Genomic DNA, 23,615 nt, shown 5'->3' with positions numbered 1-23,615 from the left:
CACAGAATTAAACTTCACCAAAAACCAGTTTTAGACCAAAACTCAGAAAGGGTATGTAAACTAACATTTGAATGTCAATCTTTCTAGCTAGCCAAGAAGCCTTGCTGAATGTCACTTATCTTGGTTCCTTGTCATTAAAAGCTTCTTTCCGGCAGCTCTGCTTCATTATTCAATTATTTCTTCAAAGTGCTAACTCCAACAGGGGAGTATTTCCTCCCAACAGCAGTGTAAAAAAATAACCCTTCCCCTTTAATAAAGTCAAGCTGTGAGGTTTCCAAATGAAATTGCTACACATATGTCAATTTCAGGCTCCCCACAAGCAAAGTACCAGCAAAGGAGAGGGAAAAATAACTCCAGAGAAGCTCCGGAGACAGGAAGTCTAGTCCTGCCAAGAATGTAATAAGGGTTAACAGAGAGGCAGTTTCTGTAAGCAACACCAGAATGTTTCCTTCCTGTCTTCCTTACAGGATTGGGCCAGAAAAGTGGGGGAAAAAAACAAAAGGATCAACTCCTTTGGTCTTTTTAGTTGTCAATTTCTTCTAACAACCAGTTCTCCGAACTGCTTAGAAAGTTAACAACTGGTTCTAGCGAATAGGTGCGAACTGGTAGAATCCCACCCCTGTTCACGGGGCGAATTGAATCTGTTATTTTGTCTCAATCCAAGCTCCATCAAAAGGGAGAGAGTGCAGTGAGCAGTGGTGGGCTGCTACCAGTTCATACCAGTTCTGGCAAACCAGGTATTAATTTTACATCTGATTCACTGAACCAATAGTTGCAACCACTGGCTGGCCCTGCCTACCCCTCCCCTCCCAGGTGTCTCCACACAGCCCATTTTGGATCCCAGGTAAGTGCGGGGCCCAAGCGGAGGCTCATGGAGAAGAAAACCTCAAGGAGGCTCCAGAAGGCTAGAAATGGGCCTGTTTCCAGCCTCCAGAGAGCCTCCAGAGTCCGGGGAGGGGTGAAACGGGCCTTCTCGAGGCACCAGAAGGGTGGAAATGGGCCCATTTCCAGCCTTTGGAGAGCCTCTGGAGCTCAAGAAGGTGATTTTTGCCCTCCTGGGGGCTCAGGGAAAGCCTCCGGAGCCCAGGGAGGGCAAAACAGCCCCCAACATGAGCAGGAGGCTGACTAGGCCCCCCCCCACCATGGCCATGTCCACCTAGCAACCAGGCACAGAATTGGTTCCTAATTTTTTTGAAGCCGACCCCTGGCAGTGAATATTACCTTGAGTTATTGGAAGAAATTCAGGATATAAATCCTGATGTTATATAGTGATCATAAAACCAAATCTTAATAACAGTTATAATATTAATTGCTTTTTTTATTTTTATTTTTCTCTAGGACTATACACTAACTATGTATCTCCAGCAATCCTGGAGGGATAAAAGATTATCCTACTCTGGCATACCTTTGAATCTAACTTTAGATAACAGAGTGGCTGATTATCTCTGGGTTCCAGACACATACTTCCCGAATGACAAGAAATCCTTTGTTCATGGAGTTACTGTGAAAAATCGAATGATTAGGCTGCATCCAGATGGAACTGTTCTTTATGGTTTGCGGTATGTTACATTTCATATTATTTTGAATGCTTTTGGAAATGAATTTTTTTGGGGGGGATAAGGACTGGCCCGCAGCATGAATTTCCAGACAGACACAAACCCCACCACCACTTTTTATTTTATTTATTTTATTTATTTATTTGTCAATTGTTTATGAGATAAGTAAAAGTGTATACATAATTATGAATACATGAAATGAGTACATATAAGAAAAATAAAAGAAAAATAAAAGAAACAATAGGACAGGGACGGTAGGCACGTTGGTGCGCTTATGCACGCCCCCTACAGACCTCTTAGGAAAGGGGTGAGGTCAATAGTAGACAGTCTAAGGTTAAAGTTTTTGGGGTTTGGGGAAGAAACTATAGAGTCGGGTAGAGTATTCCAGACATTGACCACTCTGTTGCTGAAGTCGTATTTCCTGCAATCAAGCTTGGTGCGGATAACCTTGAGTTTGTATCTGTTGTGTGCTCTTGTGTTGTTATGGTTGAAGCTGAAGTATTCATTGACAGGTAGGACATTGCAATGTATGATTTTATATACCATGCTTAAATCAGACCGAAGACGGCGTAATTCAAGGTTTTCTAGTTCTAGAATTTCAAGTCTGGTGGCATAAGGCATTCTACAACGAGTAGAGGAGTGGAGAACTCTTCTTGTGAAATATTTCTGGACTTTCTCAATTGTGCTAATATCAGGCGGTTCAAGATTTTACCCAGGCATGAAATTTTGCCTAATTTACAGATAGTCCTCAACTTACAACCACAATTGGGACCAGAGTTTCGGTATTACCGCTAAGATCTTACATTCAACATTCAGGAGTGAGATAGGTCTGTAGTTTTTGATTTGATGGGATCCATTTGTTCTTTAGGGATAAGGGTTATCAAGGCTTCTGTCCATGTTTGGAGTATTTTAGCTCAATTTAAGGTCTCATTGTATAGCTCCACCAACAACTCCTCTATTATATCTTGGAATTCTTTATAAAATTCCACCCTATTCCATCTGGTCCTGGAGTTTTGTTAGTTTTTTGTCTTCCAATTGCCTCTTTTACTTCTTTTAAGGTTATTCTAACATTTAGCATATCCTGAGCAGTTTCCATTATGATGCCCTCAAAATATTGTGTAATGTTCTCATCTGGGCTTTCTTCTTTTTTATATAAATTGGCAAAAAAAAGTGGGCTATTGTTTTCCTTTGGTCTGTTTGTGAGCATAATATTCCACTGTCATCCTGTAGGGGTATTATAATTTTTTTCTCCTGCTCCTTCTTTAATTTGTGTGAGAGCCATCTCCCAGGCTTGTTCACATTCTCCAAATATTTTTGTTCAACTAGTTTCAGTTTTCTGGCCATTTCTTCTTGGAGGCTTAAATTTATTTCATGTTTGGTCAAACTTAATTCTTTTTTAATTAATTCGTTGCATGGGTCTTTTTGCAATTTAGCTTCCAAGTTTTCCAATTTCTCCAGTCTCGCAATCTGTTGATTTTTTTCGGTCTTTGTTTTTTTTGTTTTTTTTTTGCTGCGAACGCTATTGTCAGTCCCCTCAGATAGGCCTTTGTTGTATCCCATAAATTTTGGATTGTTGTATGTTCATTCATATTGATTTCAAGAAATATCTCCAGTTCCTTGTTTATCATTTGGGTGTATTCCTTGTCTCTCAGTAAGCTCTTATTAAAAGTCCATCTACCTATCTTTTTCTTTCCTCTCTAAATCAATGTAGTTGGATTGTGGTCAGCCCAGGTGTTTGGCGAAATTTCCACAGTGTCTACTTTTTCTAGTAATTCCGAGTCCATCCATATCATATCAATCCTGGATCACGATTTGTGTGGGTTGGAAAAGAAGGTAAATTGTCTTTTAAATAAGTTTAATTCCCTCCAAGCATCTTCTAAGTTCATTTCTTGGGCTAATTGGTCAAATGTTATTGGGAGTATTCTCCTATTTATTATTTTTGCTACTTTTATAGTCCTTTTCTATACTTGGCACTGCATTATAGTCCCGTACTATGCAAATGTTAGTTAATTCGGTCTCTATGATTTTCTTGCAGAGCTTATGGTGAAATTCCTTTTGATTGGTATTTGGGGCATAAATTGCTACCAATAATACCTTTTTTTTGTTCTATTGTTATCTCTATAAGGAGTATCCTTCTATCATCATCATTATAAATTCATTTTGAATTTAGCCAATTCTTAACATACACCGCAACTTCTCTCTTCTTTTGATTCATCAGGGCCAAAGGTAATTTACCTAATTTGGGGACTTCTAATACATTTCCATATTGTTTCGAAATATGTACTTCTTGTAAACATGTGATATCTGCATTTTGCTTTACAAGTTTCTTAAACATTTGCTTCCTTTTAGGTAACAAATTTAGTCCATTTATATTTAGAGATAGTAAGGTAATCCCTCTGTCCATTTTATTGTTGGTATTCTACAACTCTTGTTCACAGTTGTCTGCAGTTGGTTGTTTTCTTCCTCTTCTCGGTTCTTCTGTTCTCTTCTTTCCCTTTCTATTCCTTATCTTCTGATGTTATCTCCTCTTGGCTTCTACTCTCCATTTTTTCATTGCTTTCTTGTTCTACCTCCATTATCAAGTAACGTCCATAGAACTTATATGCCTTGTCGAGAGAATTGATTTTAAACTTCTTCTCCTGCCATGATATCAGTAATCCTCTGGAGTTAGCCATCTAAACGGTATGTTGTTTCTGATCAGTTGTGATGAAAGGAACTGATAGTTCCTTCTCTGTTCTCTCACCCTCCTCGGTATCTGTTTTAAGGTCACTACTTCATGGCCTTTGTATATCAGTGACTCATCCCTCGTTCGTCCATACAACAGATCTCTGGTAGCTTTCTTTGCAAAGCATACACGGACCTCCCTTGTTAACTTTCATCTATGTGCATAATGTGTTTGCACCTGGTAGACCTCATCCAAATCATTCATTATCTCCATCTTGTCTTTCTGGAGGACCTTTGCAATTAGCTCTGCCATAAGAGGGCATAAGAGGCCACTTTTTCGTTGCTTTCTTGGTCTACCTCTGATACCTTCTTTCCAGATCCTCAACTGGAATCTGAGGAAGAACGCCGCCTTTTCCAGCTCTAGATGAACCACTGCCTCTTGGAATTCACAATAAAGGATTTTCCAGTTTTGTTCAGTCTCTTCAAGTTTCTTTTCTACATTCTCGGTCCTAAGTTCCATGGTCGTCAATTTCTGTTCATTTCTCACTGCTGCCTCTTGGATTGTTCCAAATTTATCATCCAGTTTCTGGATATCTGCTTTCACTTCTGCTATGTAGTTCTTCATCTCACTTTTCAATTCTTTGTGGTTTCTAGCTATAAGTTCTTGTATTCTTACTATCATTTCTTGCATCATTGCAAGGGAAGACTGTACAGCTTGTAGTGTTGGAGTAGGTGTTGATTTTTTCTGCCCCCAACATTGTATCCAAGGATCTTTGTCCTGCAGGGGAAGGGTATACTTGTTGTCATCTTTTTTCCGACTTGCGTACTTCTTGTTGTTGTTGTCATTCTCAACACTCTCAAAAGATCCCAGATATGTTTCAGAACTACCACTCCCTTTCCACTGCACTCTGTGTTCTCCCTCTTATTTCACTCTTTTTCTAATATATTTCTTAGATTAAGCTATATATATATTTAAGATATTCATAAATACATACTGAGTTTCTACCGTAATTTTACAATTAACTTTCAATTCTACAATATTGATTCTATCTTCAAATCAATTCTGACAATCAGCAATTCATAATCAGTAATCAAGAGTTCCTTAATTAATTCTTCTTCTTCTTCTTTTTCTTCAGCGTTTGTCTCGCGCTCTGGCGAGGTCCGCTAATGTCCTTGAGTACTGCTTCCACACCTCTCTGTCTGCCACGTATGTCGGGTCTGCCTTCGCGATCTCTAGATCGGCCTTGATCGTGTCCATCCAGCGTTGCTTAGGTCTACCACGCGGTCTCGCTCCTCCGACAGTCACCTTCATTGCAGATTTGATGATGGATTCTTCCTTGGTGCGGCTCACGTGGCCGAACCATCGTAGCCGGGACTGCCTCATGACCGTGGGGATGGGCACGACGTTGAACCGTCTACGCACTTCTTCGTTCCTGACGCGATCGAGTAGGGTGAGGCCTACCGACCATCGGAGCATTCGCATCTCCATTATCTGGAGTCTGCTTTCGACTTCTTTGGTCGTCGGCCAGCACTCTGCGCCGTATATGGCCACGGGGCGCACCACAAAGTTATAGATTTTCACCTTCAGGCGCATCGGCATCTTCTTGTCACAGAGGACGCCCGTGACGGACTTCCATTTGCCCCACGCTGCGTTGATCCTGGCTGCCACCTCAGTTTGTAGTAGGCCTTCTTCCCCAAGAGTAGTTCCCAGGTACTTGAAGGTGGAGACGCGCGGTAGCTCCTGCCCGTTCACGTGGATGGAGCCTGTCATTTCATTGTCAGTGGTCAGGTATTCGGACTTCTTTAGGTTCAGCCGGAGCCCGAACTGCTCGAGACGGTCGTGCCACTGTTGGACTAGGTGCTCGAGTTCAGCCTTGCACAGGTTGGCCAGGAACACATCATCGGCGTAGAGCAGCGTCCATGGGGCGGGCGTGTACAGGTCGTGTGTAATTGTGTCCATCACCAGAATGAACAGCAGTGGTGAGAGAGCAGAGCCCTGGTGTACGCCGACGGTGATATTAAACTCCTCTGATATCCCAGCTGCCGCTTTTACACGGCTTTTGTGACATCTGTATAGGAGTTGGACCCATTGTACGAGCAGCTCAGGCACGCCGTGATCTCGCAGTGCGTACCAGATGAGATCGTGCGGGACTCGGTCGAAGGCCTTTTCCAAGTCCAGGAAGGTGGTGTGGAGCGGGATTTTCTTCTCTCTGTGAGCCTCCATCAGCATCCACACACCGAAGATGGCGTCGGTGGTGCCGCAGTTCTTGATGAATCCGGCCTGGTTGACGCTGATGTCGACGATGTCCCGAATGCGCTTATCAAGGACGCGTTCGAAGATCTTCATAGTGTGTGACAATAACCTGACCGGTCTGTAGTTGGAGCAGTCCGCTGGGCTGCCCTTTCCTTCCAGATCGGAACAGTGGTGCTGCGGTACCAGTCGTGTGGCACTTTTCCCGTGGAGACGATGTTGTTGAACAGCTCGCACAGCCACAATGCCGAGCCCGGTAGTGCCTTTTTCCAGAAGTCGGCAGGGATGTCGTCTGGTCCTGTTGCCTTACCGTTTTTCATGGCCTTGATGGCGTCGGTGACCTCGCTGGCATAAATGCCTGAGACTGGGCCTTCAACTGGGTCACCTCGCGGGGTTCGTGGGTGTGGGAACTCCTCGGTGGAGATCTTCTCGAAGTATTGCCGCCACCTCTCGGCAGCGTCTCTGGGGTTGACGATCAAATTTCCCCTTTCGTCGTTGATCCCATGAAACTGGTCAATGTCCGGGGTCTTCCTGTGTCTGCTTTTGGCTAGGCGGTAGATCTCATTCTCACCTTCTCGCGTGTTCAGCTTCTCGTAGATGTCATCGTAGTGGGAGCTTCTGGCTGTCGCTACTGCTTTCTTGGCTGCCTTTTTGGCCGCCTTGTATTCGCAGAGTTTCTCGCTGGTCTTGTCCTGAAGAAAGGCCTTGTAGAGCCGTTTCTTCAGGTGTACGGCATCTTGTACTTCCGGTGTCCAGAGCCATGTATCTCGTTCGATGCATCTCCGTCCTGGCTTGGTGCAACCAAGCTGTTGGCAGCCGGCAGTGTGAACAGTGCTCTTCAGCATGGACCACGCTTCCTGTGGCCCGTCGACCATCTGCAGGAACTGCTTCGGTTTGATGAGGGGTCCCGCCATCTTCTTCTGGTTCCACCACTTGATTCGTGGCTGGTCTGCATTCCTTTTGTCAATCTTGGTCTTGGGCTTGCTGATCCTGATCTTCGCCATCAGCGGCCTGTGCTGACTGCTCGATTCGTACGGGTACACCTTGGCGTTGAGCACGTTTTTAGCGGCTCTTCGTCGTACGATGATGTAGTCGATCTGTGTGTGGTGGCTCCCGTTTCTGCTATGGTAGGTGAGGAGTTGAGATTCTCGCCTAATGAAGCAGGTATTCGTGATGGTCATATCATGGGAGTCGGCAAAGTCCAGGATCCTCTGGCCATTCTCATTCGTATCGCCTGTGCCGTGCCCACCGTGGCACTGGTGTCCGTTTTTGTCCCGCCCTACATGACCATTCAGGTCGCCAGAGATGATGATGTCGTCTTCGTGTGGGATCTGCCTGAGTTGGATGTCGAGCAGTTCCCAGAAGGTATCCTTCTCCTCCTCGTGACATCCGGTCTGAGGGGCGTAGGCGGACAAGATGTGTAGGCGCTGCCTCTCCGTCGCTACGACGATTATCATCATCATCATCATTAATTAAGTTCCTTAATTAATTAGTAAAAAAAAATCAAATAAGCACTTAATCAGCAATTAATCAACAATAGACCATCTTTTTCTTAAACACTTAATTGTTATGGATCATTCACTTGTTTGTAGATATCTATTTTATAAATGCACAATTGTAATATCTACATGCTTCTTGAATGGAGTATATATCAATATGTATTCTTACTTATAAATTAATTACAGAGTCCCAGTTTTCCTTTACTCAGCTTGCTTCTTTCTTCTTCAAGATGTCTTCCCTTTTCTCAAATTGCAAAGTCACTCCAGCTATAGATCACCACTTTCACTTCCATTTAAGTTCATTCTGTTTCAATCTCTCACCAAACAGCATAACACAATCAAGATGTCTCAAAAGTCTTTCTCTCTGGGTCCCAGAAATGAACAGTAAGGAAATCAAATATAAAAGACATATTTTCTTCTCTCTCCATCCCGGTCTACCACCTTTCAGCTTCACCGTGCCGTTACCATTTAATCTATCTGATATGCCAGCTTCTACTGCCGAGTCCGCCACTGCTTAAATCCTTTGTTTGGAGCCTCCTTCTCACTTAGATTTTAGAGTTTTCTTTCATCAGTATCCCCTGTTAATCCACTTTTCACTGCTATTCCACGCTGTTCACAATCTTTGCTTCCACTTTTAATCGGCTGGGCTGCCACTTTTCTGGATCAGGTCTTAAAGACCGATTTCTTTCGTACCAGTTTTCAGTACTTTCCCCTGCAGGATCTGGGAGTTGTGGATCTCCCTCGATACCCCAGGGTCTTCTCCTCTCTATCATCAACCCCTCCAGGCTCCGACTTCACCGCTATGGACTACCAGGCATGAACTTTCGGGCATACAGGATGGAGCACCGTCCCTCCGCACTGCTTCGATATGGCGCCTCAACCGGAAGTCCTACTTAATGGGCAATAAATTGGAAGAGCAAATGAAGGAGACAATGATAGTATGGGCTAAAAATTTTGGTTATACAATAGAATTAGATAAATGGCAGAAACTTTGGGATAGAAATGATAAATTAACAATATCAACTGCATATAAAGAAAACTTGTATAAGATGTTTTACAGATGGCATTACGTGCCAGTGCGAATGGCAAGAATGTTCAAAGATAAATCTGATAAACGTTGGAAATGCCACCAGGCACCTGGATCATATTATCATATTTGTGGACATGTATAGAAGCCAAAAATGTTGGACAAAAATACATGGTTGGAAAAGATGATACAGCAGAGAAAGTTAGAGACTGGCAGACAGAAAATATATTTATAGAAGTGAATAAGCTAAGATGAGGACTGTTATAAAAATCAGACAAGTATATTTGCAATAATTTTAAGAGTAGAGAATTAACATTAATGTAATGATTATGGCTGGAAATTTTAATTGTTATTGCACAAAACATTTGTACCCAGATGACACACTGTTTAATGTATGATGGATTGTTTGTATTAAAAATAAAAATTAAAAAAATATATATAGGGCAGTTGCAGGTTTGAAAATAAATAAAGAGAAAACAAAAATATTGGTTAAAAACTTTACAGATAAACAGGAGAGAATTTACAAGAATGATGAACATGTGAATTGTAAAGAAAATTAAATAGTAGGGGTTCAATTAACAGCAAGATGTGTATTCCTCATAACTATGATAAACTGAAACTACAATTTAAATGGATTTGGAAAATTGGAAAAACCTACAACTGTCCCTATTGGGTAGAATAGCTACAATTAAGATGAATATTCTGCCCAGATTATTCTACAACAGACTCTTTTCTCTAGGGAGAGTACATACCTGTTGAAAAAAAATATAATGCATGTTTGTGTCTTTTTCTAAGAAGCAGTATCTCATGATACAATTGTTCCTGCTTTAGCCAAGCAGAGGGTTAAATCAGATTCAAACTACTTATAACCAGGGACAATTAAATAATTCTATTCTCCACACAAACACTGTTTCCCTGGTCTTATTTTCTTTGGGCTCCAAAATAAGCACCAGGTCATATTTTCAGGGAATGACTTACCCACTTAGGACCACCACAGCCAGGCCTCCCATACCCTGATACCTATCACACCACTGCCTGACTTCTGCGGATGCTTGCAGCTACTTGCAGTCCGACGCCATGTGGCTCTTTATGCAAATGCTGCCGCTCACAGCAGGAGGCTGCATGACACCTCACGCCAGTGCTGCGCTCACACATGATGTTGAGACTCTAGAAAAAGTGCAGAGAAGAGCAACCAAGGATGATTAGGGGATTGGAGACTAAAACATGACGAATGGAACTGGGCTTGGCTAGTCTAGTGAAGAGAAGGACCAAGGGAGACATGATAGCAATCTTCCAATATTTGAAGGGCTGCCACAGAGAGGAGGGGGTCAAACTATTTTCCAAAGCACCCGAAGGCCAGACAAGGAATAATGGATGGAAACTGGAGAAATTTAACCTGGAAATAAGGAAAAATTTTCTGACAGTGAGAATAATCAATCAATGAAACAGCTTGCCTTCGGAAGTTGTGGGAGCTTCATCACTAGAGGCTTTCAAGAAGAGTCTGGGCTGCCATTTGTCAGAAATGGTGTAGGGTTTCCTTCTTGTGCGGGGGAAGGGGGTTGGAGTAGATGATCTACAAGGTCCCTTCCAACTCTCTCATTTTACTTAAATTCATGAAGCAAGAAGAGTCCAGAGTCCACAAGGCATGATCCAAAGTCAAGCTACAGTGTCCGTCTGAAGCAAGGCAGGGATCATAACAACCAGGGAACATACAGCTAGGAAACCAACACCTTGTTCCCCGTGTCATCTTCATTTGTCTGCTTGGCTAAATAGCCAGCCTCAGGTGCACCCCAGGCTGCCACTTTGCGAGTAGTCGGGCTAACTTCACTGCTCCTGCCTTTTCTCCACCTTCAATGGCTGCAGGAGCTCTGGTGGCGCAGTGGTTAGAATGCAGCATTGCAGGCTAACTCAACTGCTCACTGCCAGAAGTTTGATTTTGACTGAACTGTACTTTCCCTTTCTTCCTTATCCTTGGCTTTTTTTTAGGATTACTACCACAGCTGCCTGTATGATGGATTTACGCAGATATCCTTTGGATGAACAAAACTGCACACTGGAAATTGAAAGCTGTAAGTCTTACTGGGTTCCATTGATACATAAAATTTACGATTTTACTTGGAAACGTATCACGTTGAAGAATCATGACATGTTCTGACTTTGTTTCCATCATTAAAAAAAAGTCCTGTCAACATTACTGGCACTTTTTCAACTTTGACGAAGTCATTTACATACTCCCTTGCATTTTTTGAGGCCTTGTTTAAATGTTATGGCCAAGTTCTTAGTTGATGGTTTTGCCAACTATTAATTTCTTTAAATCCTTGGAAATATATTGTTTCCTATAATAGCTTTCTTCTCTTTCCCCTTCTCTCTCTGTACACACACACACACACACACACACAGAGAGAGAGAGAGAGAGAGAGAGAGTATATGCGTATGTTAATTACCATTCCAACTCTTCTAGAATCAGTATAACTCTCTATAAACAGTTAAATGTATTTATATAATTGTGACAATATTATTTAATGTTACAGCCTAACAAGCTTTAATTTACAGACTGATGTACCAAATTTTTATTAATCTGAAGATATACATTTTAATCAATGAGGGCAAAAGCTCTGAATTGGTTTTATAAGAATATTTTAGTTCTGATTATGACAATGAAATAGTAAGGATGTTAATCATATAAAACCAATGGTCTTTATTTTTAAAAAAGCATGTAATCTGTAATCATGTAATCTGTCAGGTCCCAGTGATTTACATTTGTTTAAGGTCAGATATGTGTTCTCTTACCATTTTCTTGCTTATTTTAATTTTTATTTCTAGTTTATCTTTTACAGTAGGGTTTTTTTGGTACAATTATAGCCCAATGTACCAAAAAAACTACTGCAAAAGACAAACTAGAAATAAAAATTAAAATAAGCAAGAAAATGGTAAGACAACACCTCTCTGACCTTGATGAATATAATTCACTGGGATCTGATGGATTGCAGGCATTTGTTAGAAACAGATCATACCAAACCAATCTTATCTCATTCTTTGATAAAGTCCCTAAATTAGTACAGCAGTGAAATGCTGTGGATGCAATATACTTAGATATCAGTAAGACATTTGACAAAATAGACCACAACCTACTTCTTGGTAGGCTAGAAAAATGTGGAATAGATAAAATCACCACCAAATGGATTTGTATCTGGCTGACAAACCATACTGAATGAGTAGTCTTTAATGGTACTAGATCCAAGACCCCAGAAGACAAACTAAACATCTAAAAAAGATCTTGACAAACTGGAACAATGGGCCCTATCCAACAAAATAAATTTCAGTGTGGAGAAAAGCAAAGTTTTACATTTAGGCAGGGAAAACCAAAGGTATTAGGTGAGGATTAGGTGAGACCTGGCTCAAAAACAGTAACTGTGAGGGGGAGTTTGGAGTCTTATTGGATGGTCACTTGAATATGAGCTAGCAGTGTTGTAGCAGCATCATAAAAGCTAATACAAAACCCAGGATGTATAAACAGAGGCATAGAATCAAGATCACATGAAGTATTAGTAGCACTTTATAAAACCCTAGCAAGTCTACACCTGGAATACTGCAACCAATTTTGGTCGCCGTACTACAAAAAAGATGTTGAGATTTACAAAAAGTTCAGAGAAGAGCAACTAAGATAATCAAAGTCCTGGAGACTAAAACATATAAAGAACAGCTGCAGGATTTGGGTTTGGCTAGTCTAAAGAAAAGAAAAATTAGGGGTGACGAGATAGCAATATTCCAGTATTTGAAGGGCTGCCACAAAGAAGAGGGGGTCAAATTATTCTATAAAGCACCAGAGGGCAGGATAAGAAACAATGGTTGGAAACTAATCAAAGAGAGAAGCAACCTGGAATGAAGGAGAAACTTCCTAACAGTGAGGACAATTAACCAGTGGTACAGAAGTTGCCTCCAGAAATCGTGGGCCCTCCATCACTGGAGGTTTTTAAGAAAAGACTAGACAATTATTGATCTGAATTAGTAGAGGTTCTCCTGCTTGAGCAAGGTCCCTTCCAGCTCATTCATTCTATTTTCAAAAAGTCATTTATTTGAAGAAAATGTATTTAATTATAATTACTTGATTAATTTGATAGCAGGCTAATTAACTAAAATTGATTTAGTTATAGTTGATCAATTAAAACAATTAAGGGCTGTCAGTAAGTGTATAGATGATTATATCATTAGTATTCAGCAGGAAAAGGCCTGTTGGCAGCTTATTAAGGTAGACAAGTCAAGAAAGAAGAAATGCTTTTTATTGTTATAGGGTAGAATAACAGAATTTTGCAAGACAATCGAGTCTATCTCTATCCCTTCTCATACGAACAAAATCAAGTTAGAAAACAATTCTATTCTCATATATTCTTCTTTTCTAGAAATGAGCAATCTTTTCTTTTTGTAAACATTTTTATGTGGGTTTTCACCAAACATAATACAAATAAAGTATCTTTTTTTTTAGAATAGCATGATCCCGGGTTGTCACTTTTCCATACAGACACAAACTCAATTTCATATTCATCTTTGTATTTTATTCCATATCTTATTACTATTTTAGCATTTTCTCAGTGATTTTTACCTTTTCTTAGTTTTCTCAACCTTGTTTTTGATTATCTCATTCCTTTCTAAGTTCTAAGTTTTTCTAAGTTTCAATATCTTTCTAATCATTGTGTTTATACTTTGGTCTGTCCTGTTTCAATTTCATATTTTCTTTTCTCATTAAACAAGTTTTCCCCTGTAGTTACTGATTGGAGTATGACACCTTTGTATCTTTTAATTTTTGTCCATTCAGACCTCTCTCATTCTATTTCATTTATTTATTAACAAACATTACATTACACTACAATAAGTATTTTATCTATCACTTTAACCACACTTGTTTCATATTTTCTAAATTCATTTCTATTTTTAATATAACAATGCTATCTTATGTACCCTTGCAGAATCCTCTCTTTCAAGTAAATTTTCACCCATTATCTCTATGTCTTCTAAATAGGCTTATAACTTTAATCCTTGTACATTTTCTCTGTTTCTCTATATCCTGTTTCTGTCCTTTATAACTTCTTTTCCTTTCCTTCTCCCCCCTCTTCTTCTCCCTCCCCTTTTTGACTCCTTGTCTAATTTTAATTCTCTCTTCTGTAATCCTCTCTTCTGTTTCTTCCTAATATTGTAACTACTTTTCAAACTGTTCTTTTTTTGGTTGTTTTTTCAAATCTTAAATTTTTCACTCTCTCCCCTTTCCTTTTTTCCCCCACATAGAATTACTTGATCATTAAAGATGGCTTCTTCTTTGTCCCGCCCTTCTTGTTCTTCAAACATTTCTTGTTGTTTCTCATAGTTCAAGATCTCCATTTCTAAAAATTGAAATACGAAGCCAAAAAAACCTCTTTCTTCTTGGGCATCTTCTTTCTGTTTTTAAGTTCCATTTTCAGTTCTTCCAAGAGTGATGCCATTTTAAACACTTTTAAACAACCACCCCATTGATTTTAGTCATTTAAATCCAATAACCAAAAGTCAAAAAATCACCAAGTAATCCAAATAGTCCAAAGCTGTTTCTTCTTGTTTCTTTTTTCCACTTTCTCTTCCTGGGGTTCTATTATCTTGTTACAAAGTTTCAGTTAGAATGTACTTTTTTAGGAATCTTGTTAAGGTTTCACTGTTGATTCCTTTTACTTCCAGGTAGTCTCCTCCATTTTTCCAGATCCCACCATTTTGTTTTTTTCCTTTTCTCTCCTTTCCTTCTTTTAAAAGTTTTTAAATATTCAAGAAATCTTTATTATCCCTTTGACATTTTATTTTCGGCTTAAATGCCTATTAATGTCAAAGTGAATTTTTTTCAACTTCTTACTTAAGTCTCTTAGCTGTCAGTATGGGGAAGGAAAAAAAAACCAAATCTTTTCCCATCTCTCTCTCCTTCACCACTTCAGAAATTTTCTTTGGGAACAATGTTTTTATAGTTCAAATACCTTATATAAATAAGGATACCTTATGTTGTTGCTTTTTCAGTTCAAATCAGTCAGTCAAAGCTTTCTCTTCTTCCTCCTGCACAATCTTTTCCAGTTGGATTCTTCTTTGAGGTGGCCATTTCTGACCACCATTGCAACTGCCTTCGGGAAAGGGAGTAATGGCCAGCTGCGGAGGAGATATGTAGCTCTCCTCAACCCTGCTGGCAGTCTCCCTCCTCTTCACCAGCTCTACAGGGTGGCTTAGCCCTGAATCCAGCCAGCTCGGGGCACTCTGGTGGCGAGCACGGATCGAAACCACACACGATTGCGAATTTCGGTCTGTTGCCAAAGAAGCCCAAACCAGAAGTCGAAATGAGCAATCTTTTCTGATGTTCCTTCTCCCTCAATAGTTTAATTACCTCTTCCCAATTTCAAGAGCCCAAGACTACTTTCCCACTTCTTTAACCTTAATAATTTGTTATCAAAACTTTGCAAATCAAATGTGGTGGGAAACAGAGAGCACCCATCTTGTGTCATATCATTAGTCATTTAAATCAGGAATATGCATGCATATGTAGTATTATAATCCTATTCAAAATGCTGGGTTATCCAGAAGATCAAATAGAAGAGGCTCATTTGTTTTCCTTTTCTGTGCATGTTGCTCTACAAATTCAGAAGAAAGCAGAAAATTCTACATTTTCTTCATAACTTTTGATATTAGAATAGAATAGAATAGAATAGAATAGAATAGAATAGAATAGAATAGAATGTGATCTGGATCCTTAGTACATAGAATTCTTTATTGGCCAAGTGCCAGCGTTCCAGAAAAACTCAACTCCAATTTAAAACTCTGAGACAGGCATTTTCTCAAAGTTTCTTTTTGTTAGAGTAGTTATACTGGCACATCTGGGAAAACCCGAATCTGAGAATTCCAGGTTTTCCCTTAGTAATTCAAAAGTCCAAAACCAACCCCTGCACCCATCAGTCCATCGCATGGTCCAATCACTATCCACCCCAGCTAGAGACATCCCTTCAACTACTCCTCCTGCAGGTGCAGGAATAACATGACCTTTACCAAAAAAAAAAAAAAAGAATGCTATTATGTCTAACTACCAACACTCTATAATTCCCCCCTCCTACTTTCCCAGGCACAAGAATGTGGCACCATGGAAGCTTCTGGTACTAATATGGCTTCCAAAGCTGACACCAAGTGTGATTGGACACACAAGGAATTTGTCTTTGGTGCATATGTGTACATAAAAAGAAAAGATACATTCGTCAAGTATCATAAGGTACAACACTTAATGTTATGATAGAGACCATGTTTAATACAGTCAAAGTTCAGTAGTTTACAAATTCAAAAAAAAGTATGAGAGAATCTGCAAAATCCAAAGCATTAATTACTTTAGGACACTGATGTTTTATGAAACTAATTTGTTATTTATATTATATTGAATTGGTTAGTAAGTACATATTGCTTCCTATGCTGGAGGCAAGACACAGTGCTTCCCAATGGCAGTGGCAAGGGAATTTTGCATCAAGTGGTTACATCCCACGTTATTGTTGTAAGGTACATAATATGCACAAGTCTATCCCAAAGTGGTTTGTCATTTTTTTTAATTTGTCAATTGCTTACAAGATAATAGGTATAAGTAAAAAACATAGTTATGAATATATGGATACATATAAGAAAAATAAAAAAAATGTATAAAAGAAACAATAGGACAGGGATGGTAGGCACGTTGGTGCGCTTATGCACGCCCCCTACAGACCTCTTAGGAAAGGGATGAGGTCAATAGTAGGCAGTCTAAAAGTTTTTGGGGTTTCGGTTATCTCTGAGAAGTTTTCTGTGCCTAACCCAGAGCTTTGATATTTGAGAGATTTTACCAGGTACACCTAAAGGTGTTGACAGAAGGCCAGAGCAAGACTTTGGGGGATATGGCTCACTGAACACATGCATGGGGACAGATCTCCGGAGGATTTCTCCCTGGAGTGTTGCTCTTCTACCTTTTAAACTGAAGGGACAGGTTGATATCCCATCAGTTTTTATGATCCACATGGTTAGGATGTGTCAAAGAATTTCCCCTAACGACCCTTCAATAAGCTGGCAGATTGCTTTGGAGTTGAACTCTGAAGCTGTCTGCATGCCAAAAGCTGGGAGGGAAGAGGCTGTTTGGGGGTCGAAGAAGCCATCCTTTTTTGAAATCCATTTTTCAAACAGACAGTAAGTTAGGCCTTCTGTTAAGTCTGGAAGGATGGGTCCGAGAACGGAGACGAGACTCAGATAGCAACAACAGCTCTTTATTAGTGACTTCAGATCTGAGCGAAATATCCTAGCCGCAGCAGCCCCTTTTATAGAGCTGGCTGCAGCTAGGCAGCCAATGACAGCGATTTGAGCTTGCCGCACTTGGTTTGCCCAATCGCGGCAGCCTGCTAACTAGCCAATCGGATCAGTCTGAGGCGACCCATCACGACCCGCTGTTAGTGGACCAATCCGAATGCAGGCTTTCAAGCCTGCTAGTCCGGAACACCTTCCTTTCTTAATCACCTTTAAAGATTATTATTCTATCTTAAATCAACTTAGTAGAGGCTCTTTCTAGCAACAGTCTGCTATATCTTTTTGAAGACCTGTGTCATTTTAGGGATTTCTTTTGTTTTAAAGAACAAGGAAGCCAAATAAGGGGGCTGGCTGAGAGAAAAGTAAAAAAAGTTGATGGGGAAAAATAAAGATTGAAATTCGTGGTTTCTAGTTTACTATTGTAGTAACTGTCAGCTTGATCTTCTTAACTTTGAGTGGCTAAAACTTTCCGATTCTGATTCTGACTAAAAGAAGAAACCAAGATGATGGAGCAAAGTATTATAGATATATATGAAAGGTCTCTAAATAAAATATTTGAAAGGTTTCTAAATAAAATATGCCAATTTGGGGGCCAATTGCTCTCTGATGATCCTCTCAAAGCACTTCTGACATGCAGACATGTGCAGGATATTACCAAACTGCAGAAACAACTTTTCAAGTAGCTGAAAATGCAGAGGAGTATATCACATCCTTGGAAGAAATGGATATCAACTTTCATTTTCACTCGCACTATTATGGTTCAAATGTAAACCTCTAAACACAAATGAAAGAAGAGTAGTGAGAAAAAAGACAAATGTTGTTTTTTTTCTTTAAGGACATTAACAAGGTTGAGGATTACATAATAAAAAGAAAGGATTACAAGTTTTTGATACTTCCAGAGAGAAAAAAGATTTTATTCCATGAAGATAAGCTAGAAGGAGTGACTTAAACCTAATGAGTTAACTGGATTCAAGATGTATTTTTCTCTACCTGATATGTGCAACTGAAAGAAAGGTTTGACTCAAAATTTGAAAATGCATTTTTTTTAATTTTATGTGTGTGTGTGGATATATATAAAATATAAAAATAAAAAAATTATTACAAAAAAAGTTATCTAAGCTCTCTCTCTCTCTGTATGTGTATATATATATATATAATTTCTTAAGTTTTCGTGGGTATTTATATGTATGATATTCAGCTTTGTTCAGGTATTTTCCCACATCATTATAGTTGTGCTTTTAAAGTTGTAGCGACGTTTCGGCAGAATCTCATCTGCCATCATCAGGCTTGTTTATTAGGCTTGTCTGTGTGTCAGGCTTTCACGGCCATTTCTGTTTTAAATTTGGGGCTAGCCTACTGCTGTTCCAGAATGTTTTTTTCTTCATCCTGGTTGGTTGGGAGTCTTGGTCTGTGTTTATTGGTCTTGGGGGTTTGCTGTGTTCTGCTTGATTGGTGTTTCTAATATCTTCGGTCTGTTTTGTAGAGGTTTTTTTGTCTTGATTGGCTAGCAGCATTGTGTTTTTTGTATTGGGGGCTTTTAGTGCAGCTTAGCTTCAAGTGAATGGCCGGCTATAGTTTACTAGGAAGCTAGGTTTCATCTGGGTGCCCGGTTGGGGTGTGTTTGGGCTGGAGGTATGGGGGGGGGTCTGTTTGTGCCCAGGTGTTTGCCTGGCTTGTGGTGTGGAGATTTTTTTGTTTGAGAGTGCAGGCTTCCAGATAATTGACAGTCTGGGGGAATCATCTCTTCTATTCATGCTTTCAGGTCTTTTTTTCCAATCTCTATGGCTTCTCTGATAATTCTGTAGCTGGGGTTTTCTATAGTGGCTAGGGTTTTGGTACCATTGAAGTCGATGCTATGACCTGTAGCTTTCATGTGTTGGACTAGTGAGGAAGTGTGTTCCAGCTTTTTTACTGCATTTTTGTGTTCATCCAGGCGGGTACATATTCTTCTATTGGTCTGTCCAATGTATGTGGCAGGGCATGATGCACAGGGGACTTGGTTTTCCTTGGTTTTCCAGGTCAATTTTATCTTTGGAGTTTCTTAGGATGGCTGCTACTTTTCTGTCTGTTTTGAAGGCAGTCTTGATGTGATGCCTGTGCAGTATCTTACTTATTTTGTCTTATGTAGGGCTGACCTGCCATTGGCCATAGAGAATCGCCATGGAAGAGCCAGAGGAGGAGGAAAGCTGGCTGTAAATAGGTTGAGATGGGTGGCTGGGTATAAAGGAGGCGTGACCAAGGGTCCGTACCTAAACACCTCATTCCAGCCTACATAACGCCAGGAGAGTTTTGATCACGTTCTGGCTGCCATATTGATTTTTTTTTTTTTACCACCCTTGCAGACATCCCTTGAATTGGACAATCTGGGAAGATATATCCAAACAATGGCAAGAGAGGAGAAATGACAAATAGAAGCCATGCTCCGTGTCAGGAAATTTCTTCCAGACCGGTTATATAAAAGTCATCAGGGATTCCCTGAATAGAGAGCAGTTGTCTTTGGGTTGCTACTGTGAGAACAGAATACTAGATGACATAAGCATTTGATATGCTCCAGTGACATTTTCATATGCACTTAAATAAAATCTGTTTGCTTCTTACTGAGTTTCAAAAATCCACCTTGGCAACTTTAAGATTGATAGACATCATCCCAGAATTCCTCATCCAGTCATGCTGACCGGGGAAATCTGGGAGTTGAAGTCCACAAGTCTTACGGTTGCCAAGCTTAGAGACCCCCGCTTTAGAAAAAGATACGGGCTTGGTAAGTGCTGTAACTGGACAGTGGTAAGGCAGCATTGTCTCTATAAATTATTAATCACATTTATATGGCTGTTTATCTCAGAAAAAAAATATTATTTGGGGCTCTATACTGCCTTTGTTGCTTTAATCTTTTAATTATATGTTTTCATGAGGAAAATCTACCTATGTGATTGATAGAATTAACAAGCTCAGATAGAGACTAAGCAAATTTCCATAGATAAAAACCCTAAAGGAGCAAAGCAAGTCAAGAAACATGGGAAACCCCCACTCCAACACAATACCCCTGAAAAAGAAAAACAAGAATCCAAGAAGAAAACAGCATGGATCTCTCTGACAAATTGAAAGACAAAAAGGACAAGTACAAAAAAAAATGCAAAGAGGGACACTTAACTCAGGCAAGTGGCCTGAATCTGCTAAGGCTCAGAATGAACAAAAACTTGCAACGAAAGTCAAAGATAATAGAAAAAAAGTGCTACAACATATACATAACAAGAAAAAAGTCAAGGAAACAGTAAGTCCACTAAAGAGGGAAGATGGCAAGGAAGTAATAGGCAGTAGAAAGAACTCTGACTTTGCATCAGTCCGTGCAAAAAGAAATTATAGCCCGTTACCAAAAACCTAATTGTAAAAGACAGACTAAAAATTAAAATTAAAATAAGCAAGAAAATGATAAGAAAACACCTGTCTAGCCTTGATAAATATAAATCACCAGGACTTGATGAATTACATCCCAGAGTTCTGAAGGAGCTGGCAGAAGTATTAATGAAGTATTAATACTACTTTATAAATCTTTAGTAAGACCACACCTGGAATATTGCATCCAGTTTTGGTCACCACATTACAAACACAGTGTTGAGGCTTTGGAAAAAGGGCAAAGAAGAGCAACTAAGACAATTAAAGGCCTGGAGACAAAAACATATGATGAACAGTTGCAGGATTTGGGTGCGGCTAATCTAGAGAAAGGACAAAGTAGGGGTGATAGAAATATTCCAGTATTTGAGGGAGCACCACAATGAAAAAGGGTTAGCTTATTTTCCAAAGCATCAGATGGAATACAACCAACAATGGGTAGAAAATAATCGAGGAGAAAAGCAAACTGGAATTAAGGAGAAACTTCCTAATAGTGAGAACAATTAACCTTCAGTGGAACAGCTTACCTTCAGAAGTTGTAGGTACTTCATCGCTAGGCTTTTTAAAGAAAAGACTGGACAGCCATCTGTCTGAAGTGGTAAGAGTGTCTCCTGCTGGAGCAGGGGATTGGACTAGAACAGCGGTTGCCAACCGGTGGGCCATGAAAATTTTTTGATGGGCTGCAGCATGCTGAGGTGGGGAGGCGGGGCAATCCTGCAGTCTCCCGTGTCGTGGCTGCTGCCTCCTGCCTCAGCGCATCGAGGAGACCGAGCAGCACTGGAAAGAGCGCGGGCCTCCTGAGCCACAGGAAGCAGCTGCTCAACCCCCTCTTCCTCCTCGCCAGAAGTTCTCACACGCTCAGCGGGGAGGAAGAGGCTTGTGGCGTCCAGAGGGGCAGTGAGTGCTTTGCACATGAGCGCTTCTGTCGAGGAGGAAGAGAAGGTTTGGGGTGTGTGAGCCTCCCCCTTACAACATCTTCCCTTGAGGACATCACTGACAGCTGCTCAACCTCCTCGATGCGCGGAGGCAAGAGACAGGAGGTGACACCAATTCAGAGGATCCTTTCCTCTCACCTCCACCCCCTCTCAGGCCAGGCCTATGCCACAATCTCCCACGTGTTTATCTTTCATTATCCCTTCTTCTATTGTCCTGCTAATGGATCACAATTGACCATTTAATAAGGCTATTAACAACATACTTGAAAAAGTGTGGATTCCTCCGGATGGAGGAGATTGCATTCCCAGAGAGGTACAGTTTCATTCTCAGGGGGGTGAAACGTAAACCAGATGGATTCAGATTGATTTAGATGGGACAATCATGTGTCTCAATAGGAGAGGGGTGTAACTGATTGTAGGGATGTGTTATTACTTGTTTTACAACACGTGAAAGGTTAAAGAAATATGTTCCACAACAGCAAGATAAGAAATGCCTAGAGCGATAAATACTTCTACATATATAAGAAAACAACTGCCTAACATCAAGATAAGACATGCCTATCTATAGAGTAACTCTCTACTTAATGCTATAATATATTTTATTTCTTTATTTATTATCCTTTACTTTAATAGGAACAATGAACTACTTAATCCTTTTCATGTAGCCATCCTATCCAATGTTAATTTATTCAGTTTATCAAATTTTGCTCCTTGTCCTAATTAGGTAATAGCAAACAAAATAGCAAACAAATGCTTTTTGAGGTCAACAAGGCTTTGCAGAAGCCGAAATGCAATTTTCTTGCTTTGTAAACTATCAAGGCACAGCATCATATCATCTATTTATCACTACAGTGAGATTTTTTTCAGTTGGGTACTTTGCCTCTTAAACATTGCCCTCGAAATAATAAAAGAATACATTATTTTCCCAAAGAAAGGAAACTCCAAATAAGGTGCCTTTATTTTTCAAATGTGTGATCAGGCTTCTAATGCTGTTTGCATATAAGACAATTCTATATATTTGCTTATGCCCTATACAGGTAGTTCTTAATTTATGACTGGTTGCTTAGCAACCACTTGAAGTTACAATGGACCCTTCCCCCCCCAAAAAAACATTATTTATTATCTGGATTCAAAGGTCCAATGCTTATCCCCCACAGTTACATGCGTACATTTTGGATGCTTGGCAACCAGCCTGCTTTTATTGCCATTTGCAGCATCCTGCAGTCACTTAACTACAACGGTTGTGTCAGAATTGCCATCCTGTGCTTCAGCCTTGCTTTGCTAGGTGTCAGCCTGCCATAAGCTATGAAAGGGGGAGAGCTCTTGGGAGGGGAAAACAGAAACCATTCATGTCTCCCCAAGACACCAGCTCATTGTCCCAAGGCCAGAGGCTTGGGAGTGGAATGTAGAAGCTCACCATCTAGCTAGCCATTGCTGGAACTGTTACCAAAATAACTTATGCAAATGTGACTGAATAATGGGGAGATAACGGGGGTAGGAACAGAAAATAAAAAGTTAACTGGGGAAGCTTGATGTGCAAACTTTCAGATCTGGCTTTGCTGTACTGTGTGTTAATATGATCCATATTCTTTGGTACATTTCACCAGTTGGGTGATATATTTTGATACATTTTGGACAGTACTGGAGGAAGATGCCACCTATGAAAAATTTTATATAGGTTTTCTTTATACGATGTGGCCAATGTTATTTTTTTGAATTTACTTCTTGATTACCAACTAAGCCACGCCCACAGAACCATTTGTTAAAGAATTTGAATCCCACCCTGGCCTTGAAGGTCATCTAGTCCAACCCCGCTGCTCAAGGCAAGAGACCTTATATTATTCCAGACAAATTGTTGTCCAATATTTTTTGGAAAACCTCCAGTGATGAAACACGCACAACTCTGGGAAGCCAGCTGTTCCATTGATGAATTGTTCTCACTATTCTTCATATTGTTCTTCAAGTTTTAGAATTGTGCTAGTTACCCTTAAG

The 23,615-nt window shown here is 40.2% G+C and overlaps 1 protein-coding gene across 1 annotated transcript in view; it reads left to right on the top strand.

Annotated features, from left to right (window-relative positions):
* GABRB1 (gamma-aminobutyric acid type A receptor subunit beta1) overlaps positions 1 to 23,615 on the top strand; it is an 82,239-nt gene that overhangs the window by 51,242 nt on the left and 7,382 nt on the right. The window contains exons 4-5 of the mRNA XM_026699976.2: positions 1,339 to 1,559; positions 10,984 to 11,066. Coding sequence (XP_026555761.1) covers positions 1,339 to 1,559; positions 10,984 to 11,066 — 304 coding nt within the window. The remainder of the gene's footprint in view (positions 1 to 1,338; positions 1,560 to 10,983; positions 11,067 to 23,615) is intronic.

Source organism: Pseudonaja textilis, chromosome 6, assembly GCF_049901715.1.
Source record: "Pseudonaja textilis isolate UNSWEBS1 chromosome 6, rPseTex1.2, whole genome shotgun sequence".
In the NCBI taxonomy this organism is placed as follows: domain Eukaryota; kingdom Metazoa; phylum Chordata; class Lepidosauria; order Squamata; family Elapidae; genus Pseudonaja; species Pseudonaja textilis.
This window is presented reverse-complemented; position numbering and strand designations above follow the sequence as displayed.